The sequence below is a fragment of the Maylandia zebra genome, linkage group LG15, assembly GCF_041146795.1.
Source record: "Maylandia zebra isolate NMK-2024a linkage group LG15, Mzebra_GT3a, whole genome shotgun sequence".
Classification (NCBI taxonomy): domain Eukaryota; kingdom Metazoa; phylum Chordata; class Actinopteri; order Cichliformes; family Cichlidae; genus Maylandia; species Maylandia zebra.
Genome location: NC_135181.1, coordinates 34104416 through 34125088, shown reverse-complemented (window position 1 = coordinate 34125088; position 20673 = coordinate 34104416). Strand labels below are relative to the sequence as shown.

At 39.4% G+C, this 20673-nt stretch overlaps 2 protein-coding genes across 4 annotated transcripts in view; both read right to left on the bottom strand.

Moving 5' to 3' along the window:
- The window catches only part of LOC101472980 (gamma-aminobutyric acid receptor subunit rho-2), a 29511-nt gene extending 22467 nt beyond the window's left edge, over window positions 1-7044 (bottom strand). Inside the window, exons 1-3 of the mRNA XM_004564755.5 lie at window positions 6755-7044; window positions 4937-5005; window positions 3931-4037 (exon numbers count right to left, since the gene is read on the bottom strand). Coding sequence (XP_004564812.1) covers window positions 3931-4037; window positions 4937-5005; window positions 6755-6876 — 298 coding nt within the window. The 5' untranslated portion in view covers window positions 6877-7044. The remainder of the gene's footprint in view (window positions 1-3930; window positions 4038-4936; window positions 5006-6754) is intronic.
- A 2175-nt stretch (window positions 7045-9219) lies between these two features.
- The window catches only part of ube2j1 (ubiquitin-conjugating enzyme E2, J1), a 47382-nt gene continuing 35928 nt past the window's right edge, over window positions 9220-20673 (bottom strand). For all 3 annotated transcript variants that reach the window (XM_076874315.1, XM_076874314.1, XM_076874313.1), the window contains one exon: window positions 9220-12102. In XM_076874315.1, the coding sequence (XP_076730430.1) occupies window positions 11827-12102 (276 nt within the window). In that variant the 3' untranslated portion in view covers window positions 9220-11826. The remainder of the gene's footprint in view (window positions 12103-20673) is intronic.

The window sequence follows — 20673 nt, the reverse complement described above, 5'->3', positions numbered from 1 at the left end:
GTTGAAAACGATGGACACCGAATCCTGAGGGGTAAGGTCTATGGTGCACTAATGCACATTTGGTAACTTGCACATCTGTAAAGGCAACAATAAAACTGAACTATGCACAGGCATTTTTTTCCATGCTTATATCAGTAAGATGATGACAAACTGGACATCCAACAACATGGCCCCATGGCAAAACAGCATGCCTGCCTACAGTTCCCACTGAAATTATTGGGTACATTTTGAAATTTTAAAAAAAAGAAGCCAGTGAGGGCCCCAAAGTGTTGAGCAGCTGAAATTCCACAACAGACAAGAACTTTTGGCTTTCATAACTATAGCATATTGTCTCATGAATGGGTAAGTGTCTAACTGTTTGTTTCTGATGACACAAACTAAGTGTGCTAAGATCTTCTTTGATTTCAATAGAAATGTGACATCAGATGTGATGCAGTCACTCTTATGATCTGCAAACTTGCTTTCAGTGCATTCCTTACACAATCCTAGAATAACAGGCTGGAGTATCCCGTTAAAGCCAGTAGTAATAACTGGTAATTTCACATGAAAGGTTGAGTTAGGCAGAACACAGCATTCTCATGTTTGTTCCTCTGTGTTGTTTAGTTGATGAGATGATTATATTTAAGGCCAGTCTGGGATTTAGAGGGATATGGAAGAGTATCCTAGCAGGCTCATAACAGATAGAAACAAATTCACACAGCAGTCTGTCGTTTCTGTATGAAAGTCACATTGGCTGCTGTGGTGTTGTTAATCTCTGCAGCAGTGAGAGAGTCAGCCTTACATAACTGGTTGCACAGCAAAGCTGCTACCTGGAAGAAGGGATAGTAACTCGTGCCCAGCTCCAGCTGTCAGTGTTCTCCCCTCTCTTACTCACATCATATGTCACATGTCACGTTCTGGACTCACTATAACTCCTCCTGAAGACACGCCCCTTCAGCTGACATAACACTAGATGCCTGCAGAGAAAAAGCCTCAGCTAGCAGTGCTTTTGGAGCAGGATTGCCTAATTTCTGGCTACAGTCAAAGTCCATTTTGAGCCAAAAAGAGTGACAAGGAAATAGCGGTGGTCTATCCAGAGGACGAATACAAGTTTTCATGTTCAATAAATTACTGAGAATGTAAAGCAGGTATCCGTTCTTCTTCCAAACATTTATAGACTGATGAGATAGTTGCATGAAGTGTCCTATGTGTGGATTTGCCCACAAATCAAAAGTGCATCATCACTATGGATCCATCATGCTACATTCGTGCTGTGGAAATGTGTTTGATTTCTTATTTTTTGGTATATTTGTCACAAATACATGTTTGAGATCACAAAACAGTATGTACAAAATGTGCCACAGTGTTGGCGTGATAGGTTTTCACCCAGGGGAACCAGGGTTTGCATTTCCTGTTAGTTTAACTTTTGTTTAAAATTTTAAAAATACATAAACATATATACGTTTTCAGTTACTGTTGCTGTTAGATTGGAGTCATACAACTGTGTAATCTTTTTTGTAAAGATAAGGAAAGTCTAGTCAACTAGTAGACTAACATTTGCTCATTCTAGAGTAAAATTATTAAACAGATTTTATTAGTAGTAGTAACGCATATGCTTTTACAAGTTTGTTTCTTGGGATGAGCCTTTCGTTTTCATTTCTCCATTATCATCAGTAAATTTCAGCTCATGTCATAGGGAAAAATACTTTTGCTGTATGGCCTATGGAGCTCTAAGGACCTTGGAAAGAAAAGCGACTGGACTTCTTTAAGTTTCTTGAAGACATTTCACCTCGTATCCAAAAAGCTTCTTCAGATTTAAGGGCAATTGTTGGAGAGTCCAAGGTATTTAAGCCCTAGTGGGGGTGTCCCACTATTATTGACCCCTGCTGAACAGGGTGATCCGAAGGGCCAGCTCTGTTCTAGGATGCCCTCTGGACCCAGTGGAGGTGGTGAGTGACAGGAGAACGGCGGCTAAGCTGTCATCCCTGATGGACAACATCTCCCACCCCATGCAGCAGACTGTGACAGCACTGAGCAGCTCCTTCAGTGGGAGACTGCAGCACCCACGGTGTGGGACGGAGAGATTTCGCAGGTCTTTCCTCCCCACTGCTGTCAGACTCCATAATAAAGACTTTAACTGATCAAGCACACACATCCATACATATGCAATAATACTAAGTGCAATAATCCTTTCTGTCATCGTTGTATTTTTACTCAGTTGTATATAGTATTTGTATTTGTATTCTATTTTTATCTTATTGTATATTTATTTTATTTTATTCTACTGTATATAGTATTTTATTTTATTCTATTCTGTACAGTTGTGTACTGTATTTATTCTTATTGTATTCTAATTTTTGCCTCATAACTTTTGCACTGTCCACTTCCTGCTGTGACAAAACAAATTTCCCACGTGTGGGACTAATAAAGGTTATCTTATCTTATCTTATCTTATCTTATCTTATCTTATCTTATCTTATCTTAATCCTGTGCCTCAGCACATGTGGGGCTGCTATTTATCTAGTTCTTTTGTGTGCTAAATTGACCAAACCCAAACCAAAAAACCAAACCCCTCCATCAATCTTTCCTTTGTTTCTATCTATTCAAATGGTGCAGTGCGGATTTTAAGGAGTGTCTCCCTACATACATACCGGTAATGTGATTGATTCTGAAGCATGAGTTCATTTTTAAATACTAATCAACTGCTTTTTATTTTTTCACATATCTAAGATTGCAGCTGTAATTTTTCCTTGTCAGCCTTAGTTTTGAGAGCTTGAATTATTATCTTGTCCGTTCACCAGAATAGAGAGAGAAAACACTTTGTCCATTCCATGCTGAACTCTGTGTGGATTAACAACTGTAAATCCACTGTTGGTTGACTGTGCTTAGATTAGACAACTAGGCCTGTGCATTAAGCAGTGATTTTACTCTGCTGCGAACATAGACACAGACAGCTGGAGGAATAATCATTCCTGTTATACTTCTTTGAAGTCTTTGCAACACATGCATATTAAGTGCATTGCATTGCCTGTGGAACATAAAGTCCCCGCTGATGGGGCCGCACATTCCTAAAGAAATTGTCGTGCACGTAGATGTCCACTCCAAACCTCATGCTCCATGTCTAATGATGACATTTATGCAAACCTTGGCAGTTCACAGACAATGGAAATGTAACACACAGTAAAACCAGAAAGAAATCCCACTGCAGAGTTCCTCAGAGTGACATTGGTGACATAAAAACCAGACCGTCTCAATACTACAAATAGAACCAATCCATACAAGTGTATCTGCCCTGTTTTGTAGACAGTCATGAAGGTGGAGCTACATAAATACATTGCAGATTGATGTCATATGAAATATTCCAAATATTTCACCAAACTGTCTGCTACTGTTCATCTATTAAATGTGTCTCACCACAGTCCAATGGGAGCAGTGCAGGTGCTTTAATTATAAGCACAGAAACCTTATTAGCTCTCCTTATACACTGCTGACGATAAACCTTGTGTACTGTCACACTCTGATATACATTTTAGAAGCAGTTCAAACACTAAACACTTCTTTCATTAGTTACACTGCAGTCGCTACTTTTAAAGCCAGAAGGGACTGCAACAGCTGGTGCACACTTTGACTTCTTCCTCATTTAAATGACTGCACGAGAGTCTCACAGGAGTCACGTGTTAAAGAGCACAAGTGATCATGGAATGAATCTTTTTTAAACTAAGGGTTACAAGGGTCAGTCAAGAAGGAAAGAGTCAGAGTGGTATCAACATTGACTTTAGGTTGAACAAAATTTGGAGAAATAGACTGGGAGACTATGTTAGTGAAGCGCTGAGCTGACATATCCAGTTGCCTCTGTAGGTTTTCTATATTTCTCAGAAAACACATGTCTTTAAAGAAATCAAGAACACATTACTCTTATCATGATGGAAATTAGCAGCTATTGGAGCTTACCTGCAAATGCGGGCCTCATGGTGAAATCGTGTTCATCAATGCGCAGGAGGTGGCTGGTCTTTACCTTCCGGCTTTTAGTTCCATCCACAACTTTCTTTGATAGAGGACTGATGACAAAAACCAGACAGAGAAAAAAAGGGGAACTAAAAGATAGGATTAAGAAGTAGTGAACGTTTGCTAAAAGCAAAAACTGTCAGGTGCCCATGACTCAAATCATTCTTACTCCTCATATTTGTCAGTAAATGATTCCTTCATATTGATCTTTCAATTTAGCAGTGGTGAACAACATCCACAATCCTCACTCATTGCAAAACACATACCACATTTTCTATGAACCCAACAGGCTGATGATTCACAGCTGAACATTTGGGCTAAATTAGAAGGAGACTGCTGTGTGACAAAATAAGTCAATAGTTCAGTTGTGTAACCAGCTTATTATTACTTATTACATTTATGATTTAAAACTAAATGACCTCTGCCTACATGTGTGAGCTGAACCTGTCACCCTGGTTGCCTAGAAACCTCAACTTCCTAATGTGATAATTTGTCTATACTAGGCCAAACCATCAGCTTTCCTAACTCTGACTAAAGAAAGGACAAAGAAAGTAAAGATGAAATCAAGAAGTAGTACCACATGAGACTCTAAAAGTCATGTGCTGTTTACTAATGCGGACGTTGTCACCCTTAAACTAGAAAGACTGCTGTTGTTTTATTAATGGTCACAATGATAATTCTGTTAGGAACAAACAACCATTACACTATCCAAACAACAATAAATAAAATAAAATAATATCTAATATCTTTTCAAACTTTGCTTTTATGACCCGTAATTAATTTGCAAATATTTTTTCTTGAAATTTACAAATGTAATTGTGATTGAGTGTGATGAATACATTTATAATTATAATTATTATTATGGAAAGATTGTGGTCACAGTTAAAAACAAATGTGAACAATTAATTGCAACATTGGAATGTTGGGCATAAAAGACAAATGTGTTACACACCTGTCCTCCATCCTGGTCTCAGAGCCTGGCCTTACAATAACAACAGTGTCAGGTGTTCCAGCAAGTTCCCTATAAGACATATATTTATATTCAAATGAAAAATATTTAGGAACTTTGTGCATTAATAAAAGTCAACTAAATTAAATCACACAATATATTGCAAAGTTACAAAATATAACACAATAAATCTAATACATATAAATAGCTCAATTAATAAAGACATTTTACTCTTAAATCTTGTGGGAGGTGAGTTGTTGCAAGTTAAAGTCACACAGTTAAATGCAATGCAAAGGTTGATGGATGCACATTTCTGAATTTTGGTGACAAAATAACACACTATACTAAGTTGCTGTCACTTGTGGTATGAATGGATCATGTATGAATGGTGACCCTTATGAGTTGCAACCAACTCTATTTACATATAAAATGAAGGAAGAAAAGCAGTTAGCAAGTGTCCAAATAATTATGATCCACAAACACTGTAAGAGCCCAGTTTGAGGTACAGCAAAAATAAAATTAAAAAACGAGTATTAAAATACCCTGAGAAACTACTGGATGGGCAAAAGGGACACAGGGGAGACACAGGGGAGACACAGGGGAGACACATAGCATGACGGTTTATGACACGACCAGGAACTGAGGGAAACTGGGGGATTAAGTACACATGTGACATAATTAACTGGAGCTGGAACACACAAGAAAACACGAGCTAAATCTGAGAAACAAGACTGAAACTAAGCTGAGCACAAGGCACACAAGACCAGGGACTGGTGGTAAATTAAGACAGGAAGTGCAGAACGTAGACTTGACATGTAAACAGCCAGAGAGAATGCTGATATACAAGAGGGATGCTTGGAAGGAAAAAACACAAAGATGTGATTAAGACAAACTGGACATGAGGGGGAACTAGCTGAGACTAGAAACTAGAAATATCCATAAGTGAACTATGAACAATGGGGCATAATATTAAACATAGGGGGAGACTAAAACATGAGAAGCTGGAAGGAAATCATAACATCATAACTCAGAACTGAATCAAGAACACACAAAAACTGGGGGAAAACAGGAACCATGACACATGTGAAATCAGGAATAATCAGCAACAGATCAACAATGAAAAGGAAAACTGAATTATTACGGAAGAAACTAAAGGAAACGTGAGTCTGTAATCCGACGTTACACGATCAGCATCAGTAACTTGCACATCTTGTTAGCCAAAGAGATTAAATCCAGGATATAGAGTCATGGAGTGCTCCTGTTAGAGAGCTGACAATCAGCGAACGATAGCAGCTAAATAACAGGCAGAATGATAATTCCTAAAATTCTTGCCCCCCACGGACCCGTTCCTGCTCCCTTCACAGAAGTCCTGATAACTAAAATAACATCTGTATAACACGCTGTATCTCCAAGCATGGTTTTCTTTGCTGTAGATGATTTCTCGAAGCTCGAGGACAGCGGATTGCTGTTCTGTGGCTGCTTTTTACGCACGGTTTGGTTGCATAAACACACAATTAGTTACCATTCAAAAATGAACCGGACTGCAAATTGGTAAAATGTATTTAGCCACGGGGAATTTACACTTGAATGCTGTGATTCTGTGTGTTCGTAGAAAGAAAGACTAAAGACTTAAATATGCTGTTCAGTGCCACACTAATGTTTTAATATGATGGATGAACCACGAGTGAATTATCTAGACGTGCAAAAAGATTTACGTCACATTGCTGTTTCATTTCATTTGGGGTTTTTGTTGTTGTTGTTGTTGTTGTTGTTGTTTTTCTTTTTCTTTTACTTTAAAATACAACGAAACAGAGAACTTACTTTGCTGGCTTATGAGTCCCGGCCGGTGCCGACCACCGTTTTTTCCTACTTCTGTGTTTCCGGCATTCCCCGATCAGACTCACACACAAAACTAGAAGCAGGACCCTGGTATAACGCGGCATGATGAGTTAGAAGTCCAGCTGAGAGTCGATTAGCGACGTTTTCCTTCCACGCGCAGCACCCTCCGTGAGCCGTACCATGTTTCTGTCTAAAGCAGGAAGACAATCGAGCTTGAGTCTAGAGACTGTGGTGAAGGAGTGCGCCAGTTGCTTCGCAGAGAGAGACTGATGGTGAAGACTGAAAAGCGCCGTGATTGGTCATCAAACTCCAGAGGTGCTTTTCGTGGATAGGAGCGCGCAGCTTCAGGACCACATGTAGCGTCACATGAAATAATCAAATATATAAACAAGCACATAAACATAATGAACGCCTGACGAGCTGGGAGTGATCGTTGTATTAATATTAAAAAAAAAAATAACAATGAAAAACAATATTTGCGAGCTACACTCCTTAGATTAATTCCAGTCAGCTGTATGTATGACTGTCCGGCATTTGCGATATCATTTTCAGTTTACAATAGGAGATATATACATTATAAAATCAGAGGTTTCGCCAAAATCCTCTACTGTCAGTCAGGACATGATTCTCTACAGTAAATTTCTTCCCAGATAATCTGACGTCAACTCAGCACCAAATTTTCGAGCAGTCTTTGTGGGTGTTGAGGACGATGTGCTCTTAAATGATTAGAATGCATTATCCTATCAAGTGTTTGGAGAAACAAACAGATGATGATTTTCTTTAAGCCCGCCCGGGTTCACTACTGCTGCTGCTACTGCTACTGGCAAGAGTAGATTTTACAATTAGGCAATAAAAACAAGCACAGTAAAAATGGAGGCTGTCCTCCTTAAACAACTTTTGATGTTGTTCAAATGTGAAAAAGAAAAGCCTACAAAAGTCCATGATAGCAGGAGTTGGACCCAAAAACACATTGAATAAAATCAGGATAGTACAGCTGTTTATTCTAACATTGGTATCTGTATTTTTAATTTTCATATGTTGACAGAAATTTGAACACAGTCTCTGTAATTACTTTTACATCTTTATATGACAAGGTTTGATAAGGTTGTATGAAGGCTCGAGGAAGGGGATGCAACACTGTGAAAGAAATACTGTATGTAATACTGAAAGAAATGATTCAACACTGGACATCTCTCGGGCAAAGAGAGCCGAGTTTGCAGTATACCATTGTGGAAGAAGCTTCTCCGATGAGAGGTGAAACGTGCGGTCGCTTTTCTTTCCAAGCTCCTTAGACTACGATGACCTGGATGACCGAGAACCGTCACAGACACAGTGTTGAACATAGAGGAGTTCAATTTACCCTTTTGTAATTCCTTACCTTAACACCAAGCGTTTCATATTTTATACATGACTTTGGCATCCTCAGTGTGATTTTTTTCCCCTTAAAAATAAAAATTGCACTCTAGCTCAGGGGGCGATCACGTGCCATATGGATGAGAGCGGACGGTCCACCGGTTCAAGTCCGACCCTTTCCCCTTCTCTCTCTGTCGTTTCTTCCCTGTGTCTATCAAATAAAGCTGAAAAAAAAAAGTAAATTTTCTGAAAGTAATCATGGCCTGTCATTTCTCTTTACTTAGCTGATTGGTTCTTTCTGATTTTAATCTATAACATACTTTGACCATCATCATGGCATGCATCATAGCTTCACTACAAAAACAGCATCAATTCAATGTCTTTAGAAGACTAAAAACTAGATATCTGATATGTCCTTTGATCATTCACTGTGGAAAACTTCAAAAAGTGGATATTGGGTGAGCTTTTAAAAGGTGTGGGTGGCTTTACTGTACACTTTGATAGTCATCTGGCTTTAATTTTTTCTGTGTAAAAATAATGTTCATAAAATAATGCCATTTTAATTCTTAAATGTAGGGTATGGCTATCGAATGAAAAAACAAACTTGGTGTTGACGTGTTTTGAATGAAGCATTTAGACACGTTGCATTGATCGAACAACTTTTTTGTCCTGAAGGCCCTGATTCGTTTTTAATCAAAATCTTGCAATTTGAGCATGAAGAGCCTGAAAAGCAAGATAATATGCCCAAAGGAAACTGTAACAAGTTTAACAGGCAGTGAAACAATGAGAGAGCATCTATTGATTGTCACACATTCTGGGATCCAGGCCCTGCACACAACTGCAAGAGGTCAACTTGATCATCAGAGTTTGACTTGATGCATGCTCGATCATTCAGGTAAGAAAATCCCAAAAGGTTGATTCTGTTGAATCTGTTGATTCTTCAGTCTCAGCTACTGCAGGTTTTCCCAACCTTATGAACAGTACATTTGCACAATAACTGAAACTAGCCCCCTGATGAACAATGGGCTGTGAGGGGCTAAATAAGGTAATAAATAAGGATAAGACAGAATAAAACTTGGCACATGGCAAACACATTCCTTCATCTGAAATTGATTTATTTTCTGTTTATATCCAAGTACAAGAGCTATGGGAATAAAGACAGAGGAGACTATCATAAAGAAATTCTGACAAAATGCACACTGATTAAAAAAAAAATAAAATCTTGAATGTCTACATGTAATACCTGGACATATGCAGGTATCCGATGCTGCTTGAAGAAGAAAAAGACTACAGAGGCAAATTTGTTCCTGTAGACTGTTGCAACTTCCTTTGACCTATCTGTATGCAGCCAAGACGTTCTACGTATCAGAAAGCTGTCACCTTTGATGTGCAAAGAATACATTTAAATTGCTTCCATGTTCCTCTGAGTGTCACGAGACTGATAAAATTCTAAATCTAAGTTGAATCAAAAAGGGTAAATACTAAATGCTTGAGACAGTTTCTGAGTCTAAAAACTGGGAAAAATAACTTCAGAGAATGCAAGGCAAACAAAAAATGAATGCAAAGACATGTGCTATGAACACCATGAAACAGCTGGGGTGACAGAAGTACCGAAAGAGGAAAGATACTGAAACAAATGGAATTACAAATCCACAGAAAAGCGAGTTTGTGTTGGAAACAAAGTGTGATGTTGGTGTGATAGGTGAAGAGTCCAGGCAGTTATACTTGTGTTGGAAGTAAGCACTTGGTTGCACGTTTGGCAGACGTTTATGAAGACACTGTCTTGTTTGAGCAAGTAATCCTTAAAATGACATCACCAATAAACATTGCTATGGTAATAAGATTAACAAAGCTGTCTACCCTGATCATGTTCTTCAGTAAACATGCATTTAGCTGATACTGGATCAGTCTCACAGGATTACTAGGAAGCTTTACACTCCAGGCTCTATTTTGGTGGCAGCACAACATATAACAAATGCTTCAGCACAAAGCAGGTAGTGTTCTGATGGAAATGTGTCTTAAATGTTTCTGTGTACAAGACATTAGACACTTCAGCCACTAAAAGACCTTTGACCCCTTAACATCTAGTATATCATATTTCCCAGATTGTTCAACAAATTTTCGGACAATTCTTTTAGGCTTTAAAGGGTTAAAGTTTAGAGGAAAAGAAAGCATAATCCTAAACCTCACTTTGAAAGGATTCATCAATTTTTAACCCCATTTCCAAAAAAGTAACAATTAATTTAAACCCTATATTTAAATGAAAATAGTACAAAGACAACATCCAATGATGACAGTGAAGAAACATAACACTCGAGGCTTTTACTATGGAGCTATAGTGCTATGACAACTTGTGAAGAATGTGGTTTACCATTGTTGTGCTGAATAATTAATATTGTGATTGACTTAAAATACTTACTGAAAGCAAGTGTTGCTAATTTCTACACATGCCTTCACCAATTCTGGTGCACATTACCAAAATCCTGTGCACTAGTGTGCAATACAAGCACAAGTTCCTCTGCCTTTAGTTATATACCTGAACTTTTACTGCAGATATCCTTTCTAATATTTACTATTTGGTTGTTTTGTTTAGTATTTTCTTGCTGGAATATGCAGTACCTTAGCTAAGGGTTATCATCTTATCAGTAGCACAAGTTGCTAACAAAATCTTTAGATGCACTGATAATTCAGTATTAATTGGATCTTCACAGACAACTTTGTATAAGATGAGTATAAATGTATTGTATTTGGGGGAAATCAAGAAAAAAATCTCAGTTTAAACATTTTAAATACTCTTTTTGTATTCTTTTCAAATAAATACACAGACAAAAATGACAGTGATTATAGCACAGGATATCGGTACAGGTATCTGTAAAAGACACTATACCTATAAAGGAATAGACTGCGTTATAGTCCACTCTTTTTAACCTAAAGCTCTGTTGTACTGTATTTAGATTAATTTATGAAATTTAGTTTTTTAATATTTGTCTTGGTCCTTGTTTGAACTACTGATGTTTTACAGTGTACGGAAAGCTTCTACATCAGTCTATTAAATCCCCACAGTCACCTAAAAGTAGCAGGACACACGGTGATGCAGCTGCAGCTTCTGCTATTCAGATTGGTCTGAATGCCCCCGTGCAATTAAAACAATTGTCCACATTAACTTTGTGCTTGTTGTTAGCCTTAAACCATTAAAACAGAGCCCTGTGCACTGTGACCAAGCTGACCTTGCAGGAAGATAAAACACATGATAAAGTCATAATAGCACATGTAATTTGTGCAGATGCTTTCTTGATCAAATAATTAGTATGAGACAACAACTGCCCCTGATCCTATGTTGTTGTCATTTTACGTTACTCTGTTATTTCAATATTGGAAACAGTCAGCAGCTGTAAGACAATTTCTATGGAAGGGGACATGTTGTGTGTGTGTGGTTTAACAGGTCACAAACAATGAAGTTTCCCATTCACAAAAATTCAAGATGCTCTGAAAAGTAAAATTCACATTAAATTAAAGACACCCTGGAGGTGTTCTAGCGATTAGAGGAATGAAAGTTCCCCCTAAGTGGAGGCTGAACCCTCTGTGGACAGGCAGAGAGGACAGCTGTAGTCACTGTTAGCCACTGCCTCACCTCTGGTTCTGCTTTAGCTAATTAAAGTTCTGTGGAGTTGGTAGTACGAGCGGTTGACTCAGGAGGAAGGTCACAAATCATAGTCAAACTTGTACTCATGTGCAAGGTAGATCCTGCGGAAGATGAGTGCAGCCAAAGCCAGAGTGAGCACTACAATGAGAACTGCAGAGCCTGTGTGGCTTTCATCCTGAGGCTGATGAATTGGTGTGAAAACTGCTCTGCTGGCTGCTGACTCTCTTTGGGTCTGTTGGGCGCGACGTTGCCTGGGGCTGAGAGGACGATCGGAACTTGTGGAGGTTGTAGGTGTCTGAAGTGCTTCCGCTCTTGTGGACTGAGAAGCCTCTACCTGTGGAAGAGGATCTCAGTGTAAGCATCACTAAGACAAGGACATTAGTCATCTCATTAGTTACATTTTTGGCTGTTTCCTCAGTAAATGTCTGAAACTCACTTATTTTATAGACTTTTTCTACTAAGCTTTTAAGCTTTTGTTCTTCTGTCTTTAAAATGCTTTGAACCACTTTTAGGAGCTAAATTTTGCCTGTCCTTTAGGTCAAGCAGCTTTGGTCGGTCGCAGCAGCAGACTACAATGTTAAAAATGAATGTTTGAAATAATACACTAAGGACAGTACAGTGACACAGCAGTTAGCACTATCGCCTCACAGCAAGAAGGGTTTGAATGGGTTGAAATACACTGGCCACGGGCTTTTTCTCTGAGACATGCAGTCAATAGGGTGAATCTAAATTGCCAATAGGTGTGAATGTGAGTGCGAATGGTTGTCTGTCTTTCTGCGTTGGCCTTGACAAAGACTGGTGACCTGGTTGATCTGTTCCGTCCTTCATCCTGTCTTCTTTCTCTCACCCCAACCGGTCGCGGCAGATGGCCCCGCCCCTCCCTGAGCCTGGTTCTGTCGGAGGTTTCTTCCTGTTAAAAGGGAGTTTTTCCTTCCCACTGTCGCCAAAGTGCTTGCTCATAGGGGGTCATCTGATTGTTGGGTTTCTCTCTGTATGTATTATTATAGGGTCTACCTTACAATATAAAGCACATCGAGGTGACTGTAGTTGTGATGGGCACTGTATAAATTTACAAGGAGCTTTTAAAATGCTTTCCAGTTAGGGACATGGGAGAGTGCACAGTAGACACCTACACATGTATGCACCTAAACACACAAATATGACAAAGACCAAAGCAGAAATGTTATTAGTTTACACAGAACTAAAGCAGCTTTAGGTGTGCTGTAATTTCCTGTTAATAACCTAGTGACTTTAATCGCCAAGTTGCTTTATTTTGTACGCACACTTTTTAAGACAGCCAATCACACAGGACAGCAGATGCCATTAAAACGGATTCATGCTGATTATATCAGACAAGGACATCATCACGAAATGTGAACAGCAGGACAGCTTGGACATGACTGCTGCTTAAATTAATTTATGAGCTTCAAGCTGATTACTGCTATATAGAATTCAGCTGTCTAGCAGGAAAAAAAATTAAACTGAGAACAATAACATCTAGAGTTTGGCTACAATGAACACAAAAAATTATCTTCTATTATGATAAACTAAATATGTGCTGATATTATAAATTATACATTTGTAAAGGAAAAAAATTAACAGCATTTTGAAGCAAATCTTAGGTTGTATTGAGTAGAATTGTAGTAGATCAATATACACTAACAGAAAAGTTTTAGAACACGCCAATTTTTTAATTTTGTATTGACAATTACGCAGTTTTATTCTCATTGCACATTGAAATGAAAACATAGTACAAATAAGCAATTAGAGTTAAATAAGAAATCATGGAATCAATTTATAGACCAAAATGTATTCTAAACTTTTGACTCATCAAAGTAGTCCCCTTTGGAAGATATAAGAGCTGAACACACCTGTGGCATTAATATTCTTCACAAAGTTCTTCTCATATCTGTTGCTGAAGTTCCCATAAACGTGCGGCACTTGTAGGTTACTTTGCTTTCACTGTTCTGTCCAGTTCATCCCAAACCAGGGTTTAAGTCTGGAGACTGTGCTGGCTACTCCGTGTTTTTAAGCTTACCATCTTGTTCTTGTTTACTGAGGTAGGTCTGACATAGCTTGGACTTATATTTTGGGTCCTTGTCTTGCTGTAGGATGGAATCCTGATCAACTAGGCACATACCAGAGGGTATTACATGGCGCTGCAGAACGCAGTGGTAGCTGTTTTGGTTCAGGGTGCCTCTCACTCTGAATAAATCACCAACCCTGGATCAAGCAAAACAGCCCCAGACATCACACTTCCTCCTCCATGCTGAAACTACATGGTTTAGCAAAAAGGAAATTTTGAAGCGTAATCCTACATTAGAGATAGTGTCTGTCTCCTGAATCCAAACTGGAAGCTGGTTCCATAGAAGACAGGCCTGAAAACTGAAGGCTCTCCCTCCCATTCTACTTTCAAATACTGTAGGCACAACAAGTAAGCCTGCAGTGTGAGAGCCAAGTGCTCTAGTGGGGTGATATAGTGCTATAAAGGTCATTTAGATAAGATGAGGCCTGATTATTTAAGACCTTGTATGTGAGGAGCAGGATTTTGAATTCAATTCTGGATTTAACAGGAAGCCAATGAAGGGAAGCCAAAACAGGAGAAATCTGCTCTCTCTTTCTAGTCCCTGTCAGGACTCTTGCTGCAGCATTTTGGATTAACTGAAGGCTTTTCAGGGAGTTTTTGGACATCCTGATAATAATGAATTACAGTCGTCCAGCCTGGAAGTAATAAATGCATCAGCTAGTTTTTCAGCGTCACTCTGAGACAGGACATTTCTAATTTTAGAGATCTTGCACAAATGGAAGAAAGCAGTCTTACATATTTGTTTAATATGTGCGTTGAAGGACATATTGTAGTCAAAAACACTCCAAGATTGCTCACAGTGGGTTACTTTCAGTCATTGTTCAAAGGTACTGTAAGGTTGGGGAAACCTGCAGTCAGCTGAGACTGAAGAAGTCACCTGGATGAGTGGCAAAACGTTTCTCCCACTGAATACGCTACATCCAGATGAACAGAATCAAGTTTTAGGGATTTCCTTGCCTGGATGATTGAGCATGCATCAAGATGCTATAGTTAACAGTTTAACTACTGCCAGCTTGAAGACCTGGAGTACGTAGCCAATTAATAGGTTGATTACATTAAAGACTGAAGCACTAATTAATGTTAGAACATTTTTTGAGCAGGAATGGGATCTAAAAGAAATGATGATGGCTGGGAGGGAGTAATTCCCTGAGTTAACTCAGAAAGATCAATTGGAGAAAAAGACTAAATGAATATTAATGGTACTGAAAGTAGTTGTACATAATGTTATCTCTGTGAGATTATTATGAGTCCTTTTTTCTCTAATGGTAAAAATTTTATTTGTGAAGAAGTTCATGAAGTCATTACTAGTTAACGTTAAAGGAATGGTTGATTCAACAGAGCTCTGACTTTTTGACAGCCTGGCTACAGTGCTGAAGAGAAACCTAGGGTTGTTCTTATTTTCTTCAATCAGTGATGAATAGTAAGATGTTCTAGCTTTATGGAGGGCTTTCTTATAAAGCAACAAACTATTTCTCCAGGCTAAATGATGATCTGCCAGATTTGTGACACGCCATTTCCTCTCCAGCCTACAAGTTGAACAAGAACAAGATGGCGCCGAGTATGGCAGCCTTGTCGCGAGCTCCCCCAAGCAACAGCTTTTTTCTGTGTTTAATTTTACTTTTCCTTCATTTTTTCGCGAGTAGCACATGTCTCCTTGTGTACGACCGACAAACCTTACTGGACATAAAAGACGGTCTTTCTTATAACTTTCCGGAGTTCAAGTTTTGCAACACGGACGCTCCGTTTGCAGACCCCCCATTCATCTCACCTGAGACGCCTTTGTTCTCTGGCCCTGGAGGCCGCAAACGCAGACGCAGAGGGAGAAGATCTGGCGTTCTGGTTCGACTGAGACGGCGCACTAACAGACCACCGTTACCCAGTTTATTACTGGCTAATGTGCAGTCTCTGGAGAACAAGCTGTGCGAGCTTCGGGCACGGATCTCATTCCAGCGAGAGATGCGGGACTGCTGCGTGATCTGCCTCACAGAAACCTGGCTATCAGACAAGGTACCGGACTCCGGAATACAACTACCGGGGTTCTCCGTGCATCGCGCGGACAGGTCACAGGATCTTACTGGGAAAAGCAGAGGCGGTGGTGTGTGTTTCATGATCAACAACAGCTGGTGTGATTATGCGAACGTGCACCCGGTCAAATCCTTCTGCTCACCGGACCTGGAGTACCTGATGATTAAGTGCCGGCCATTCTGGCTACCGAGGGAATTTACAGCAGTGATTATTACGGCTATTTACATTCCCCCACAAGCCGACACTGACCGAGCACTCAGGGAACTGTACAGCGCGATCAGCAGCGAGGAAACCGCACACCCAGAGGCGGCGTTTATCACAGCCGGAGACTTTAATAAGGGAAACCTGAAGAAAGTCTCACCCAAACTCCACCAACACATCCATTTTAACACTCGTGGAGATCGGCTACTCGACCACTGCTACACCTCTTTCCGGGATGTGTACAAAGCCCTCCCCCGCGCCCCATTCGGCCAATCAGATCACCGCTCCATCCTGCTCCTGCCCGCCTACAGGCAGAAGCTGAAACAGGAAGCTCCAACCCGGAGGGCGGTGCACTGTTGGACGGACCATTCGGAGTCTGCGCTGCGGGACTGTTTTGATCACGCGGACTGGGAAATGTTTCACGTGGCTGCTAGGGACATTGATGAATACACAGACTCAGTCTGCGGATTTATCAGGAAATGCGTGGAAGATGTCGTCCCATCCAGAACAGTTAAATCCTTCCCAAATCAAAAAACCCTGGATTAACGGAGATGTTCGCGCGGCACGGAGCACCGCCTTTGCCTCCGCGAACACATCGGACTACAAACACGCACATTACCAACTCCGGAAGACGATCAAAGCAGCCAAACGTGAGTACAGGGACAGGGTGGAGCAACAGTTTGACAACCCTCGGAGTATGTGGCAGGGACTAAACACGATCACAGACTTTAGAGGGAAAACCAGCACACCGCAGACCACGGCCTCTCTGTGTGAGGATCTAAACGTATTCTACGCTAGATTCGACACAGCGAACACCATGAGACCGGACAGTGTGCGCACCGCGGATGACGTCAGTGCGCACACTGTGTCTGAGGAGGATGTGCGGAAGTGCTTCAGGAAGGTGAACGCGCGCAAAGCTACTGGTCCGGACGGGATTCCCGGCCGTGTCCTCAAGTGGGGAGGATCATCAAGGACTCCAGTCACCCCAGCCATAAACTGTTCAGACTACTTCCATCAGGAAGGAGGTTCTGCAGCATCCGGTCCCGTACCAGCAGACTGAGAGACAGCTTCTTCCATCAGGCCATCAGACTGCTGAACACGTCATAGACACCTCAGCTTCACTACTGGAACTTTAACATTATGCACTCCATACTGTACAGTAATGCCACTGTTTTGCACATGTCTCACTCTGTATATTTTATTTTATATATTTTATTTATTGTTTACTCTATTTAATTTGTAAAATATGTGTACACACACACACACACACACACACACACACACACACACACACACACACACACACACACACACACACACAGAGAGAGAGAAAAATATTTAGTATACACATCCAGAAGTACATATATTTATTAGTTTCAGATGTAGCCATTCTTGTATTTTTTGTTTACATTATTGTATTTTGCACAACTCTGTTGCTTGTGAAGCTCGCACACAAGAATTTCACTCACATGTGCTGTACCAATGTACCTGCACATGTGATGTGACAATAAAAGTGATTTGATTTGAAGTCATCACCTTTAAGGTGCGCGTTAGAGAGTTATACCAGAGAGTTGAAAGTAGTTTTAATTTGAGGCTCTCTTTTTCACAGGAGCTACAGTATCCAGAGTCATATGCAGTGAAGAAATAAAATTATTAACAAGATAATCGACCTCTGTTGGACTAACGTTCAAGTAACCGTGCTGCACATGTCATTGTAGAAGACAGTGGATGAATTTATCCCCACTGCTGTGTAATAGGGCTGCTCGATTATGGCAAAAATGATAATCACGATTTTCACTGAAATTGAGATCTCGATTATTTGACGATATTTATTTAACCCTTACGACCTACTATAGAACCAAGTCCGCCAGAGCTTATATTATTTTTTTACATGTTATAGTGCCATTGGGAGCATTTCAAGTTGCTATACATCAATACAACTGTTATAGCCCATATTTTAATAATATGTATGCATTAAGTCCATAGTAACTACATTAATTGCAAAAAAGTGCAATAAACTACAAAAAAATTGAAAATCATTTTTGTTTTTTTACATATATTTCTTGGAGAAATTTAAGAGGTTTGTCCCTCAAAACTTTAAATGCAAAAAATAGTTTACAACAACAGGAAATTTATTTTGAGTGTCTTCATAATTTTATTTTGGAGATAAAGCAATTTTTATATAGTGCAGGAAAAACAAAAAAAACAATCCTATGATTCAAATTTGCAAAGAAAACAGCAGGTGCATCAAAATAAAAACTATTTCCAGCAGTGCAATATGAGTTCTAAGCATCCCAGCAACTATTCAGAAAAGTCAAACATGACTTATAAAAACACCAGTATAGGTTTTTAAGGCCTACAAGTAAAAAAAACTTCACGTTCCGCGAAGATGACGTCACTTCCGGTTTCTGGCAGGAAATGGCGGACATGCGATAGTTCGCGCTGACGTCTATTTCAATGTGGGAAGTGTTACGAACAGCTGATCAGATGGCAAAGCTGTTTCTGGAATATTATGTTTTTGTTCCTGCAAGCGCTTTTTATGCAATTTTTGCAAAGCTTTATGTGGAAGGAAACCGTGACCGAGGACAAGCTGATGGCATAAGATGTAAGTACAACTCCTCCGGTTTCATATGCAAAAAAAAATTATTGCGCTAGCTTAGCGGTTCCGGTTCTACAGGGATTTAAAAATAGTTACACAAAACAGAGCGTGCTGCTCTGACCGGTGTTCTGGGAATTTCTCCTACCCCGTAAACCGTCCTACCCGTAGTTCCTGAGCATGTGCGCGCATGCGCACAACACAAAAAGGGAAGCTAAGCGCATCCGGCTGTGATTTCACGCTACTCCATTGTCATATTTGCAGGAGAATAGGTAAGTAGTAAGTATTAGTACTTTTTATTGACGTTGATACTTGATTTTTTAAGCCTTTGTGATTGTTTGTCAATATTAAAGTGAAGTCGCTATCTGCTTTCTGCACAAAACTGTCGAATTTGCAGATTCGGTGAAGTCTGCTGTCAAGTTACCGGACACGTGGTATTTGCACAACACTTTTGAGTCCGCAGCTTCGGTGTTTTAAGGCTGTTTCGGTAATTTCGTTATTTAATAAGTTAAATTATTTGCATTGTCAACTGCACATATTGAAGCTCATAAGAAAATGTTTACTGACATTCGTAGATATGGAGAAGAAGTGGGAAGAGATTTACGCGTTCATTTCTGCGGGCTCCTACCCTTCAGGATATGACAAGGCTCAGAGGCAAAACCTCAGAAGATATGCCTCAAAATTCAAACAAAAGGGTCAGTAATTTACTGTTAATACTAACAACTCATATATGTGGTTAAATTAATTTCTAAATATATATTGTTTTACTGCAGATGGAGAACTCTTTGTTGGAACCAGAAGAGTAGTAAAAACCATGGATGATGCCAGGAAGATATTTCATGAGTTTCATTCATCTCCAATTGGAGGACACACTGGCACACACAAAACGCTAAATGCAGTGTGTTCCAGATTTTACTGGTTTGGTATGACAGTTGACATTAAAACATGGGTATGTATTAACTGTTTGTACTGTTGTTAAATAGTGTTTAAAATAAGCACATTTTTTGATATCAGTTAAAAATATAAATAAATATGGTTAATTAGTGATATTACAGTAATAACCCGTAGGCCTGGCAGAGATTTGAAGACACGCACACAAACTATTGTTGCTAAATAGTTTGTTCGTTAGAGAATATGTCATTAAGTGTTTTTGTTTTTTACAAATGAGAATGTTGAACATTTACGTGAACTCCATAAATATTTTTACCTTAAAGATTCAGGAATGTGACCAGTGTCAAAAAGTTGGGAAACCACTGACTGCTGTGCAACCGTTGCAGTGTATTCAGGTAAATATTATGCCCCGTTTACCCATCAAACTATGCTTGTAGCTCATATTCATAAAGGCAGGAGGGTTTGCCAACTAATTTTAACCATCAATGTTAATGTGTACATTATACAAATTGTTATTCAAATTATTAATTTGTCCTTGATAGGTGTCTGAAGTGTGGGAACTTATTGGTATAGATCTTACTGGACCTCTTCCTAAAACTTCAAGCGGCTTCCAGTATATACTTACTGCAACTGACTACTTTTCAAAATGGGTTGAAGCTTTCCCATTAAAAACGAAATCTGCATCTGAGGTAGCCCAGCACTTGTGCTCCATTATATATAGACATGGCTGCCCCAAAAGGATTTTGTCAGACCAAGGCAGAGAGTTTGTGAATGAAGTAAGTGTTAAATAATTTTCAGTTACATTTTTTAACTTTACTTCACTGGGGTCAAAGATTTTTTCTTGTGTGCTTGTATAAGCAGTATAACCTTGTCCTTATCTGTTGAAGCTCAACTCTGATCTTTGCAAGTTATTGCAAATTGAAAGAAGTGTCACAGCAGCATACCATCCACAGACGAATGGTCTAGATGAAAAGACCAATGACAACATAAAAAGGTATGCCTAATTTTTATCTATCAGTTTTTAATAACATTACTTATGTTATTCAAACTTAATTGTTACTTAATAATTTATTAATTTCTTTACTTCTAATTAAACTTTGTCTTAC